Source organism: Arachis hypogaea, chromosome 20, assembly GCF_003086295.3.
Source record: "Arachis hypogaea cultivar Tifrunner chromosome 20, arahy.Tifrunner.gnm2.J5K5, whole genome shotgun sequence".
NCBI classification, from domain to species: domain Eukaryota; kingdom Viridiplantae; phylum Streptophyta; class Magnoliopsida; order Fabales; family Fabaceae; genus Arachis; species Arachis hypogaea.
This window is the reverse complement of record NC_092055.1, coordinates 140,579,938-140,593,137: the sequence shown is the minus strand read 5'-3', so window position 1 is coordinate 140,593,137 and position 13,200 is coordinate 140,579,938. Positions and strand designations below refer to the sequence as shown.

The window sequence follows — 13,200 nt, the reverse complement described above, 5'->3', positions numbered from 1 at the left end:
CCACTTCCATCCCTAACTACGATGATGGTTGACAGGGTAACTGTGACAGAGGCATTGTACCAGTAGCCAATATATTTGCCTCATAGTAACCACATCCCATGTTCAAATCGCTGGGTTGTGATAGAATCTTTAATGTGTATGTATATGACAGGGTAACTTAACTGCTTGGTAAGGTGTCGTTTATGAGATTAAAATTTCTAATTCTCAACTCTTTCTTAAATTCAACATCAAAATATCTTCCTTTTGAATAGTAGCATAGTGTATACTTTAGAAACTAGTATTTATGGTTCCTTATCTTATAAAATACCTTTTACGTTGGATAATTAGATTTTTATCAAATCTCCTTATCCTACTTTATCTCATCTTATTCTTCATCTCATCTCATCATTTCATTTCATTTCATAATCCAATATATTTCTCCATCTTCATCTCTTATCCTTTAAAACAACTTATTGTTCATGCTTGGGAGGCATTTGAGAAATGACAGGATATCCACTTGCAAGTTGCACCTTCTAAAACGGAATTGCTGTATAAGATTTAATCTAATAATATAATGGCAATATAGTGTATATATTTTAGAAACCAGTATTTGATTTGCCTTATATTTTACTATTGAGAATGCTTATAGTTGTGTCAAGTAAGCACAATTTCATTATCTCTTTATCTTATAAAATATTTTTTACATTAGACAATTTGATTTTTATCAAATCTCCTTTTCCTTCTGTGTCTCATCTGATTCTTCATCTTATCTCATCCTTGTCATTTCATATTAATATATTATACAAACTATTTAATCCTCCTTCATTTTTCATCCTTTCAAACAACTTATTATTCATGCTTGGAAGGCATTTGAGAAAGGACAAAATATACACTTGCAAGTTGCACCTTAAAAAGCTGAATTGCTGTATAAGAAACTGAAAGGTAAGATGTAGTTTATGAGATTAAAATTTCTAATCCTCAACTCTTTCTTAAATTCATTATCAAAATATCATTCTTTAGAAACATTTTTATTTTCACTGTCTTTAGAAACATATACATATGATTTTTTTTTTTAAAACAAATTACTACACAGAAAGTTATCTACAGAATTACATTTCATAGTGAAACAACCAGCATTGGTACTATTGCAAAACAAGCTTTATGTTCCATTCAAACATGTGCTTGCTGCTCTGCTTTCTGCATAAAACTCTTTCCCGTGTTAATTCTAAATTCTAATAGTTTCTCCTAAGGCCTCTCCTTCGAAATTTCTCACTACTTGAACCTGAACTTGAACTATCTTCCATCATCAGTGTCTTTGTTTTTGCCTTAGTTGATGAGTCCTTATTGCCAAGCATGCTGGTCTCACCTTCATAGCTGCTTTCGCTGGAAGATGTGTCACTCATTGTGTGGAACATTGTCATGTTCTTGCGCCGTGTCCCTTGGAACGAGTAGCTTTTTGTTTTTCCTGTTTGTAAAGGAAGAATAGATCTTGCATGTGAATCACTTTTATCCCTCCCTAAACTGTAGCTGGTTGATAGCTTCCTCTGAATGCCTTCCCTTTCTTTTGATATATCAACCAGTTTATCTAAAACCTCTCTGTCTGCTGCTTCCTCTGCGGCTTTTCGCTCAAGCTCGGTAATTGTCCTGTCCAATGCTTTCTTTTTGAGCTGAAGAGAGCACTGAAAGGTGAAGAAAAAGCAAGGGAAGGAGGAGTTGTCTACTACGTCAATATTTAACAAAGCAAATTAACAGCAGAGACCAAAACCAAACTTGTAAATTTTCTACTATTAAAAGAGAAAATAAAATTATTTGAGTAGGAAAGTTCCAAGGATGTAAAGATTATTTAAGCCGAAGATAGAAAGCTTACTCGCTTGGCAAGGAAACTTCCAAGGCCTTGGTCTTGAAGCTTCTTTTTCGCCCAGAATGAACAGCAGAATCTTACTAGTCCAATAAGTATTGCCAAAACAGTTGATTCAAAGAGTAGAAACAATGCTATCACCCTTTCATTTCCTGCAAGAATGATTAAGACCGTATTCAGTTTTCGAATTTTGTACAGTCTTGTTAATTTTGCTTAGTTGAACATCACCTGTGTAGATGCTGACAAGCTTGGTTCTTGCTTGTGAGCAGCTTGATGCAAGCTTCTGACCTGGAAAATGATAAAAAAAAATGTCTAGAGAAACCATTGCATCATTGTTTAACAAGAAAAAATGGTCAAATTAACCGAGGGGACTAAAAAATCATCTTTCAGTGAAATCAGTTAGTTTTAGGACTCTGAAGAATTCAGAATGTGTTTGAATTTCACTCAGAAAAAAGCCTTCTAATGCCGGATATTTAATATATTGTAATGGAGAAATCAATTACAAAAATTTCAAGTTTGGTTAATCTATAGACACAAAATGGTTTAGGTTTCTGAAAGTGCTTTGGTACCATAGAGTTCATATTTCTCGCAACTAAACTGCATGTTAGAATCACCAGTGCATGTATCTATCTGGCAAGATGTACCACATTAGATTCAAAATCAGAACTTGTGTCACTTCAAAGTGGTCTTTTACTCTATGACTACCAAGCCAGGGTTGGTGATTACATTATAATACAGAAATCAAGAAAAAAAATTGGCTGACATGCTTAGCGAGTTGATAACAAGACATTTAAGGATCAAAGATCAACCATAAAAGCAACATTTCAGACAAGTTATTTATACTAATCATAAAATAAACTGCTTATTTATGTAAGAGAAAGTGTACAAAAGATGTTGACCTGTAGTACGGCATTGCAGTAGGTTGCCAGTCTCTGCATTATATATTGGGACCAAGCCATCAGCACATTTACATTCAAATAATTGCACTAGCCACAAGAAGTAAAATTCCAGTTGAGTCCTTAAATGAAAACTTTTGTGAAATCCAACAAGCTCAACCTGAAAGTGTTATTGGGAACCAATATTCTCATATAAAGATATCTTCATCTGAAGATGATAGCTGACAACATTAAATAGTTTCACATGATTGACTAAACTACTTAACACGTATTCACATCTTAGCTATCATCTTCAAGTGAAGATATCTTCATATGAGCAGCCACGATTGTTGAATGTTAAGTGTCAGTGTACCACTCACTCAATGATCTCAAAAGACACAACTATTAAGCTTGGGAACTCTTACTTGAGGCAGCAAGGAAAGCAAGAAGAATCTCCTCATCTACTAAAAACTGACTTAGATCGCTTTTGGATAATGAAGTTGTAAGTTGACCTATTTGAATCAACCACTCAAAATTACAGTCTATGCAAATTTATTTCCAATACCAAGGGTTATGATGAAGGAACAAAGAGGACAGGTACCAGGATTATTTTCAGACCAATAGATTGATCCAGTTGCAGGAACTAACATAGTTAACAATGCAACTTTCGGTCGAATTGCTGAAACAGTGGTGAATTCACCAGCAGTGTGGCTAACTTTTCCTTCCATCTCTATCTGTGAAGTATAGACAGCAAATCCAGAGCAATCAAGAAAAGAACCAACTTGAATCACATAGTTATCTGTATTTCTTCTTGAGAATTTCTTAAGATCCCCAGTTGGTGAAAATGAGTAAAGGAATCCATCCAATGAACCAATAGACACCCATCCTGTTGTGAAAAATGTGCTTGAATGATGTAAGTTTATAAACTGCAGATAATTGGTTGTGTGATATTTCTGATTGTTTGAAAAGTTTAAAGATACTAGGGGCGAGTACAAGGGAAGATGGATACTGCATTATCATGCCGAAAATGTTCTGATGGATACAAGTGAAAATTAAAGGACTATTGTAAAGAGAGTAAGATCTTGGAAAGCATCAGTTCAATTAGAATAATCCTAACTTCTCTTAGTAAAATTTTCATGTATGTTTGCATAACATTGATCCTTTACTAATTGACAGACCCTTATAAACTAACCGTGATTGACAATAAAACAGTATCTTCAATTAGTAAGCCTTATAGGTTAAAAGTTAAAACTTACCATTAGAATCTACTATGGGTACAGAGTCAGCTTTGCTTAATGGGCCAATACTTCTCTGCCACAAGACATTACCTGAAAAGACATCTAGAGCCAATAAAAGAGCCCTCACAGGAACTGTTACATACAAACGACCATTGTTCCCGGCGGTGATGGTGAAATTTCTGTCTAAATAACTAAAATCCTGTATCCATCTAAAGTGACGGCCGCGAATAGACAAGCAATAGAGCTGTCCTTCTGTATTTGAGATCTGCAAATATAAAAAACATACACACTTCAAAGAAGTCACATTAATCCTGGGATATCAATGTAATGAATACAATTGGGTTTGACCCAATTAATAGAAATAAGTTTGAATATTAGATATAGTTAGAGTAGTATATGTAGGAGTATTACATATAGCTTTTTTTGCCACTGTCTATTATATCCAAGATTAAGCAGACATAAAAACTTTATTTATCAACATAGCAATGATTTCAAAAACCATCTGTTAATATGTATATCATACTTGAGCCATGGTTTTCAATAAATGTTGCAATAAATAATAGATGGGTAAGCCTTACGTATATACTACCCTCGCATTGATCAAGCACCGGGACCGATGCAAAGAAACAATCTGTAATGTTTTTCCGGCATCCTTGATGGAAGCCAAATTTATAAAGCACAGGTCCAATACTCCATAGTAAACGTCCATGTGACTTATATGCAAAGAGTCCTCGATTCTTGATGTTTATAAACACTGTTGAGGTTAATGTGCTTACCGAAAGCCCAATAATTTCAGTCTCTACCTGTTGACCAGGTCCTGGACCAAAGAATAATTCTGCTACAGGCTCAGAAGTTCCACTGTTTTCCAGTTTAACCATTAATATTCTGTTATCAGCTATCAAATATATCTGCAAGTGGCAGGAACTAATAAATACTAGCACTATAAAGAAAACTAAAAATTAATAAATAACAAAAAGAGAGAGAAAATAGCCTTTTCTCACAAAGTTGATGTGTCACCGAATGACAATTGCATCCCATCAAAGTCACGTTTCCATATTACATCACGGTCTTTTCCCTTTTTTTTCTTCTTTTTTTTTTTTTTTTTTTTTGGGGGGGGGGGGGGTTGTTAAAATCATCACAGTTAAGTTTGTGTGCCTCTTCCTTTTCTGATTCCAATTTTCTCAGTGGTATATACAAGTTTGAATTGAGGATCCAAACTCTTTGTATTCATATTCCATCAAGCAATGACAACAACAATAGGCAACAACAAATTATAATCTTTCTGGGTATTCCATTAAATTATTATGGATTAATTTTCTTACTTTAGAGGATTCCAAACTCCTTGTATTCATATTCCACCATAAGTCTACATGATTCAAATGTTTAAATGCCTATTTGGAATAAGCTAGCATGTGGGATACCAGTGAGTCAATCTACATGTTTATGGGAATCCCATGCCTTAAAAACAAATTGGCTAATTAGGGAAGCCAAAATACTTAAAATTCAAGGAAATAGGAAATCTAATTCAGAATGATAAACATAGTTTGTTGGACACTTTTCAATTGCTACAATAGACAATAGTTTTACACCAAAATACATGGATCCAAAACTCAGATAAATTCCATGACAATATGTTACTGCAAGTAATTCCAACTCATCATTTATGCAGAAAACATAATTTCAAGAAGATATTCATGAGGAGTGGCAAATCGAACCGGATGGTTAGACTGTGTTAATCAGAGACCAGCCATCAGATCACAACTCGGTTGCTTAGCGGTTAAGCAGCTCAAAATAATAAAACACACAAAAATTTAACTATAAAAAAAGAAATGCAAATCTTGAATAAACCAAATTACTAGAAATAAACAATTGAAGTTTAAACTCTAAAGTAAATCATTTAAGGGATGATTATAATATATTCATATTCTTCATCTGGTTCATTTGCGATAAAATCTCAATCACTAGAACAGATCAACAAACTACAACAATAACAAAAACAATTCAATCATTCAAGAACACCAATCCAATAATTCAATGATTAAACAAAACTATGAAATAAACCAATTTAGTATTTGTAGTTCACAACACTATAACAGTATAACACAATCAGTATATAATATTAAGTAAAATTAAAAAAAATATATATAACAATTTAGAGTCTTGAAAACAAGCAACAGTATATTCATGAATCGGGAAGGCCAATGGCGGCAACAACAACAACAACAACACAACAGCGAGAGGAGAGATCGAGAAACAAACCTTGCCAAAACCTCCATGAACAGGTGCCACAGCAACATTGCATTTATAGTCTATATGCATGGACCATGAGATGCTACCATTGCTTTCAAATGCAAAAAGCTTCTTATTGGAACAAACATAAATTCTTCCATCATCTCCAACAAGAGGTTTCGAAAGCCGATCGTACGCAGAGGAATACGATAATGTAGCAAGTGCAAACACAAAGATAAGTAAATGAATCATCGGCATAGTAACCGCCATGGGAAGGGAACTCAGAACACACAAGAGAAAAAGGAAGAAGTAACCGCCATGGGAGCTATGGGAGTTGCTGCTGGAGTAACGGCCATGTTTATGTTGTTATTATCTAAATTTAATTAGTAGATTAAATAATATAAATAAAATATTTAATTAATGTTTTTTTATTTAACTAATTTGTACACTAAAGACACGTTTTAAAAATATAATAATAAAATTTTGTAATTCTTTTAATATATTTATTATATTGAAAACGTAAAAAAACAAATTTAATTTTTGCAATAATTTTTATAAAATATTTTTTATGGTATATTTAATCTATTAACAAAACTTTTTTTTTATGAAATTTCCTTAATTAATGAGTGGTACGTGAAAGTCTACTATTTTTATATTTTGAGAGTCAACCATTAATTGAATAATTTGAAAAAAAAGGGGGATATTTTCATGTCTATTTTAATAATGTTATTTTTAAAAAATATTATTTATACATCAAACATTTTTAACATTTATATAAGAATATAGTTGTTATTAATTAATTATATATTTAAATTTTTTTAAACAAAATAAAAAAATATGTGTTTGATTATTAAAAAAATATTAGTGCTAAAACTGTGTTTATTATAAAGAGCGTATACGCAGCAAATTTTTTTTATAAGATTATGCAAATGTATAACACAAAAAATTATGTATAAAGTGCAAAAAAAATAAAAAACGTTTTATCATTTTCTTAATTTGATATTTACATATCTTTTTAATTTTAATATTATCTTGCTCGTGGTTGTATTGGTATATACTCTAGATAATTCAATATGTTTTAAGTATTTTATATAAAATAAATGTAAATTTTTATGATGAAATTAAACATAAAATCAAGCTTGTTTGTATTTATTTTAAGATCTTAATTTCAGCCATCGCAATAAAAAAAAGTTTGTCATAGTATTAGCTAATAAATTATTTTCAAACGAAACTATATAGTTGGAAATTTGGAATGCTTCCCACGCACAAAGGTGATATACAAAGCTAAAATTAAATAAGCATGACTAACATCATTGTTCATAACTAGGATATTAAAGTTGTGTTTAAATTCTACTTCTAAAATACAGAGACAGAAATTCATTTAATTATTAAAATACTAAGAACAAAACAATATCAACCAAAAATATGGATATAAATATCTGTTTAATTTTTATCTCTACAATCTCAAATACAGAATTCATTAATTCAAACACATCTAAGTGACTAAACCAAATAGATACAAACTCTTGGCTCCTGTGGAAACTTCTGTTGCATTATTTCCTCCAAATCATTGTCAGTGTTACAAAAACATCTTTGTTTTGCCCATGTTGCATGCAAACTTGATGATGGATCTTCAAAAGTGGAAACTTGAGTTTCATTTTTGGTTCGTACAAAAAAAGAGAGAAGAAGTACAAGAGAAGCCATGGAGAATGAATGAAATCAATGAATTGGTATAAAATTATTAAAGGAAAGACACCTCTAAATATCTTTTGCCAGTGGTTTTGTTTCTGGTTTCCATTATTACTGGAGAAATTTCTTAACATTTTGCCGCACAAAGTGGTTGGAGTTGTTGGTAACCTCTTTCCACAATTAATGAGAAGAAGAAAATCAAGTTAACATTTTGCCTGAGGGTCCTTGACAATTTTAACTTGTTTGGTGAGCTATTAATAACTTTTTAGCTTTATAAAATTTATATTTTTCTAATTCATATTTTTTTGTTTGTGCAATAAAAAAAAATGACAGCTACTAGTTTGGATGATTTTGTTAGTTTGATCTATTAATTACTTATGTGTTAGGTTAAATTCTAAAATAATAAATATTTATGTGAAAAAATCTACCTTGCTTTCTCATGAAACATATTATAGCTTACTATAAATAAATGTTGCGTACTATAATGAACTCAAATACGTAATAAAAATGATCAAAATTTACTATTAGAGCAAAATGTCAATTAAGCTGGCTGCTTTATATATATATATATATACACACACACAATTAACTCACTCTAACCAACTTGGGTTGGTCGAGTGGTTAGCTCAAATCCCGCCTTATACATGCAGTAACCCGTTAGCCACCAATTAACTCACTCTTTGGAGATGTAAAGATTGGAGAAAATGGGAAGTTGGTGATTAACATTGATGGCAATGTGGCAGAGCTCCGTTGAAATTTATTTTGTTATTTTGTCTTTGGCTCTTTACTGCTTCGCTATGATACTTGGATTTATTTGAACTTTTGTTTGCATATTTTAAATTTAATTGAGCCTCGCGCGGTTCCCTGAGTTAAGTGATATTGAATTGGTTACCAACTTGCATAAAAAATTAGAGAGTATAGACATAGCTTGATGAAATGTGTTTTGGCTGAAAAAATTAATTTGTGAATAATTAAGGTGGATAACAGTCACTTTCATGTTGACTTTTTGGAAATTCTGACTAAATTTTAAAGCTACTGCAATTGTATATATACTGTACAGTCCAAATATTGTATACAAGTCGCTGCTATAAATAGCATCATTTTTTTTTATTCTTAAAATAATCACCTTATATACCATCTTAGCTGATACTTTGTTTTAAGTAGTGTCAAGTATTTTGAAATTTGAACCTTGAAGTTCCAGACAGCATCATCATCCCAAAAATCTAGTAACTATATATTCTGCAATTGCCAAACTTGACGTTAAACCGGGTGACTCGATTCCAAAAAGATTAACAAGACCAGGTATTCCGTGAATATTCTCCCCCTGCATAAAGGAGAGAAATCAATTAAGTTAGAATGCTAAAAATTTTGTTCAAATGTGGAAAATGCCCTCACAACCTCGTGTACTGGTGTACATTACATCACAACAGTGAATAGCTAATTAGTAAGAGTAACAATGCATGCATGCACTAACGCACAAGCAACTCAATCATTGTGTTTAGTTTGTAGAAAAATCAAGAGAAGGAAAAATGGAAGCTGAATTGCTTAAGTTCAATAGCTGAGATTAATCATATATACCCATCAGCACTATAGATTGATCAATGGGAATTACACTATTATTGTCAATGTCATATTCTTATCATTCCTGATACCATCCATAATAACATCCTACAATTACATTATACACGTGCGTCAGTTTGACACTTTCAAATCCTAAACTCTATAAAGATACATACAAATGCTGAATATGACAATAACGTTACTGTCAATGATCTACGTCATTTTATCAGCTTGCCTTCTAGAGATGGTGAGTTTAAAACAATATACATTATCCTATAAATACAAAATATGAGCAAGAAATTTCTTGATGGTAGTGGTATTTAGCAAAATGTTAAAAGGATACTAGCAATACATGAATTAAAGAGGACAGAAATCTTTTATGAAATGGTTTATGCAAATGATAGTTTTTGGACACTTCTACCAATGATAGTCCTTCCCAACAAATTGTGGCATATGAACTTCAGCCAAAAGATATTAACCTTAGAGTTGCATAAGTCAATGGGCTAATATTGGGTTTACAAAATAGCCATAAGTACCACGAGGGAAACTGCATGTATCTAATGGGAGAAATGTAACATTCAACTATAAAATCACACAATACGATATCTCTGTTTGCAAATTTTGAGTCAGATTGGTCAACAGAAAGGTAGGGGCAAAGAAGAGTCTTAGACATAACCTGTATTACAAAATCAACAGGCGGCTGGCCAGGTCCTGAAAGTTTTGGTCGGATCCCTGAATATCCTGGCTCAAGAGACCCATCCTTTAGATTTGGGTAGTACTTTCTTATCTCCGGATAAAACCGCTCAGCGCGATTTGCATGTACTGAATAATCAAACCTACCATAAATGTTTGCTTAAGTAAGCACTGAATCGATTTATTTATTTTTATGCACGCATAAAAAAACATACCTCGAAAGAAAAGACAAAAATGAACTCAGTTTTATGACAAGATGTTTCCTATTTACTAATAAGATTCATTGTTCGGAAAGAAATTAGAGCACAACAATCAATATGAAAACATAATTAATGGAGTGAAGAGAAGCACTAGAGTAAACTAGAGCAACATCGTCTTGAAACAGAAAGGTTGCATCTGGAAATTGTTTCTAGGATATAAATACAGAGACAGTTAGTACACAGGCCTATTTGGTAACTAAGATATGTACAAAAAATAGCAAAGTCTTTCTTTCCTGGCCTCTTGGAGCAGAGAACATTTCTGTAAACTTTGTCCCCCCAAAAGTGGGGATAGTGGAGACAGGACATTAAGACAGAAATTTCACATTTTTGTCTCTATTTCTATCTCCATTTTTGCGGTCTCAACTGTCTCTATACATGTGTCCCAGATACAACTCATAAACACTACCTAAAAACACGAACCCATACTAAATGGTACAATAAATCCAAGATGGACATTAGTTTCATTGATAGGGACAAAAATTGACAGACAAAGCCCATACTAAAAGTTGCTGTAGTGGAGTGTGAAAACCTAAAAAAGAAGAAAGTGCACGATGTACATGGTAATGAATAGAAAACCGTATCAATGATTCACTACAGATACAACCAACATAAGGAACGAAGTACCCCTGAACCATGAGATGTCACTGAAAGCATGCACCAGTAGGACAACATATAAAATATGTGTAGATCAACAATTCAACATTTATAAATAACTAATTGTAAACCATGGAATGGAACCATCTCATACAAAAGAGTAGACAAGCCAAGGATAATAAGAAGCGGGAAATGTATGACATAGACTAGATACCAGAAGTAGTCAAAAGCAAGCAAATGAAAGGGCATTAGGAAGTACTTATTCAGAAAACTTGAGATATCATCAATGCTGTCAATCCATTCAACATCCGGGCCAAACTTGACCTGACCATTCAAGTCGAGAGTAACATGCACGCCAAGGCCACCATCCTCCGGTATAGGATATATTAAATGTTGGAACGGAGTGGTTTTAGTGTTAGATAATGTGAAGTAGCAACCACGTGCATAGTAGGCTGAAGGAATAACTTCACTTGCTAAGCCAGTAAATCTTTTCGCAAGTGCGGGGGCACTAAGGCCAGCAGAGTTCACTACGAGGTTTGGAACTAGCACTAGATCCGGGTTCAGCGCTGTTGATGTCCCATTCCATTCTTTAAGGCTATTGGTTTCTGATACATGAACACAAATCTGATTTCCTTCAAGATGGCCACCAATGACTGCTGAATTATATGTGAAGGTTGTTCTGTGACTTTCGGCTTCCCCCTGGACCAACATGTGTTTTTATTCCTGAGAATGTACAATTTAAACTCAAAATAAAGAAACTGATTAATTACGAAAGATTGAATTCAAAATTTAAGAAGCTACAAATGGGTACCACTAGAGCAAGCATTAAAGAATGGGAGTCAACAATCCCAGAGACAGGTGATAATACTGCTTTCACACATTGCAACTCAGGTTCCATTTTCATGGCCTCAATCCCGTCTATCATCCTCAAACTATCAACTCCATTTTGAATCCCATGGTTTAGAATGTCATTTAGCTTCGGAATCTCCGAAGACCGCGTAGCCACTATAAGTTTACCAATTTGTTTATGAGGAATATCGTGTTTTGTGCAGTAATCATATAACATATCTCTTCCCCTTGAACAAAAAATCGCCTGCAAAAATGGCCAACACAAACAGGTATACAACATTATATTCTACGCATTACACAAAGGCCAATGAGAGCATCAACCAAACATCACACACCGTGAACCTTCACTTAGGGTTAATAGTTTAAGACAAGCAAAGTGTGCACTTCAACTTGATCTTTCCAAATTTCAATTGAAACAAATTAATAGTTAATTTCAATTCACGTGTAAACTTGAGAAACCAAATCGATTAATGATTTTACCTAATAAGGAAGAGTGACTTGCCTTCAAGGAATTGCGAGGGTAATAGATTCCGGCGTGGATAACTTCACTGTTTCGAGAACTGGTGGCAGTGCCAAAAGTTGAATCGGATTCAACAACGAAAACCTCTCTGCCCTTGAGTGCCAGTGCTCTTGCGATCGCTATGCCCACAACGCCAGCACCTATGACCAAGCAATCCACTTTCTCCCTTGGGACAGAGTACGTAGTTGTTGTGGCGGTTTGGGTGCTGCTCATCATGCTTCTCATCACCGTGAAATTGCTCGGTGAATGTAAATGTTTCCATTTGAAACGAGCGTCGCTTCTTCTTGATGATGACGATGCAAATCCTTTCGAGCTTCTTCTGAAGCTTTGAAATGTTCGCTTCAGCATCGTTCTCCCTGCAATTGGGATCGATGCACAGTGAAAGTGGCACTGTGGCAGGGCCAATGCCCAAACTAGAAAAAAAAGTAAATAAGTTAAAAAAATAAAATAAAATAAAATAAAAAATAGTATATCCAAAAAGATTTGGACCTCTAAATTTTGAATTTCATTTTAGAAGATAAAGTATGATCTCTCACTATTATTTCATAGGTAGAGCTAAGAAAAAATATGAAAGAATCAGAGAAAAACTATTCAAAGATGAGAGATCACACTTTACTCTCTAAAATAAAAGTTCAAAATTTAAAAGATCCAAATTTTATCCCAGATAGGTCCCTCAAAAATTTTGTATGAAAAATTTTCATCTCCATACAAATTTTATTACGTTGAAGTCTTATAAAAGTGAGACATATAAATATTTCCCTTGTATCTTAGAGGACTTATATTTGTTCAAATAAAAGCAACTAATTTAATTAAAGTAAGAACTTATATGTCGTAATTTTGTAAAGTTTAAAAATTT

At 33.2% G+C, this 13,200-nt stretch overlaps 2 protein-coding genes across 2 annotated transcripts; both read right to left on the bottom strand.

Moving 5' to 3' along the window:
* Window positions 1–976: 976 nt before the first annotated feature.
* Window positions 977–7,890, bottom strand: LOC112785222 (protein GAMETE EXPRESSED 3). Its single transcript, XM_025828672.3, has 9 exons — window positions 6,210–7,890; window positions 4,529–4,858; window positions 3,969–4,215; window positions 3,314–3,598; window positions 3,138–3,224; window positions 2,737–2,769; window positions 2,066–2,125; window positions 1,847–1,989; window positions 977–1,658 (listed from the first exon to the last, which is right to left on the bottom strand). The coding sequence occupies exons 1-9, from the start codon at window positions 6,447–6,449 to the stop codon at window positions 1,212–1,214; spliced, it is 1,872 nt and encodes a 623-aa protein (XP_025684457.1). The 5' UTR covers window positions 6,450–7,890; the 3' UTR covers window positions 977–1,211.
* A 998-nt stretch (window positions 7,891–8,888) lies between these two features.
* On the bottom strand, window positions 8,889–12,764 carry LOC112783200 (L-2-hydroxyglutarate dehydrogenase, mitochondrial). The gene is made up of 5 exons (XM_025826010.3): window positions 12,327–12,764; window positions 11,787–12,068; window positions 11,235–11,674; window positions 10,105–10,264; window positions 8,889–9,192 (listed from the first exon to the last, which is right to left on the bottom strand). The coding sequence occupies exons 1-5, from the start codon at window positions 12,690–12,692 to the stop codon at window positions 9,079–9,081; spliced, it is 1,362 nt and encodes a 453-aa protein (XP_025681795.1). The 5' UTR covers window positions 12,693–12,764; the 3' UTR covers window positions 8,889–9,078.
* Between the last annotated feature and the right edge of the window lie 436 nt (window positions 12,765–13,200).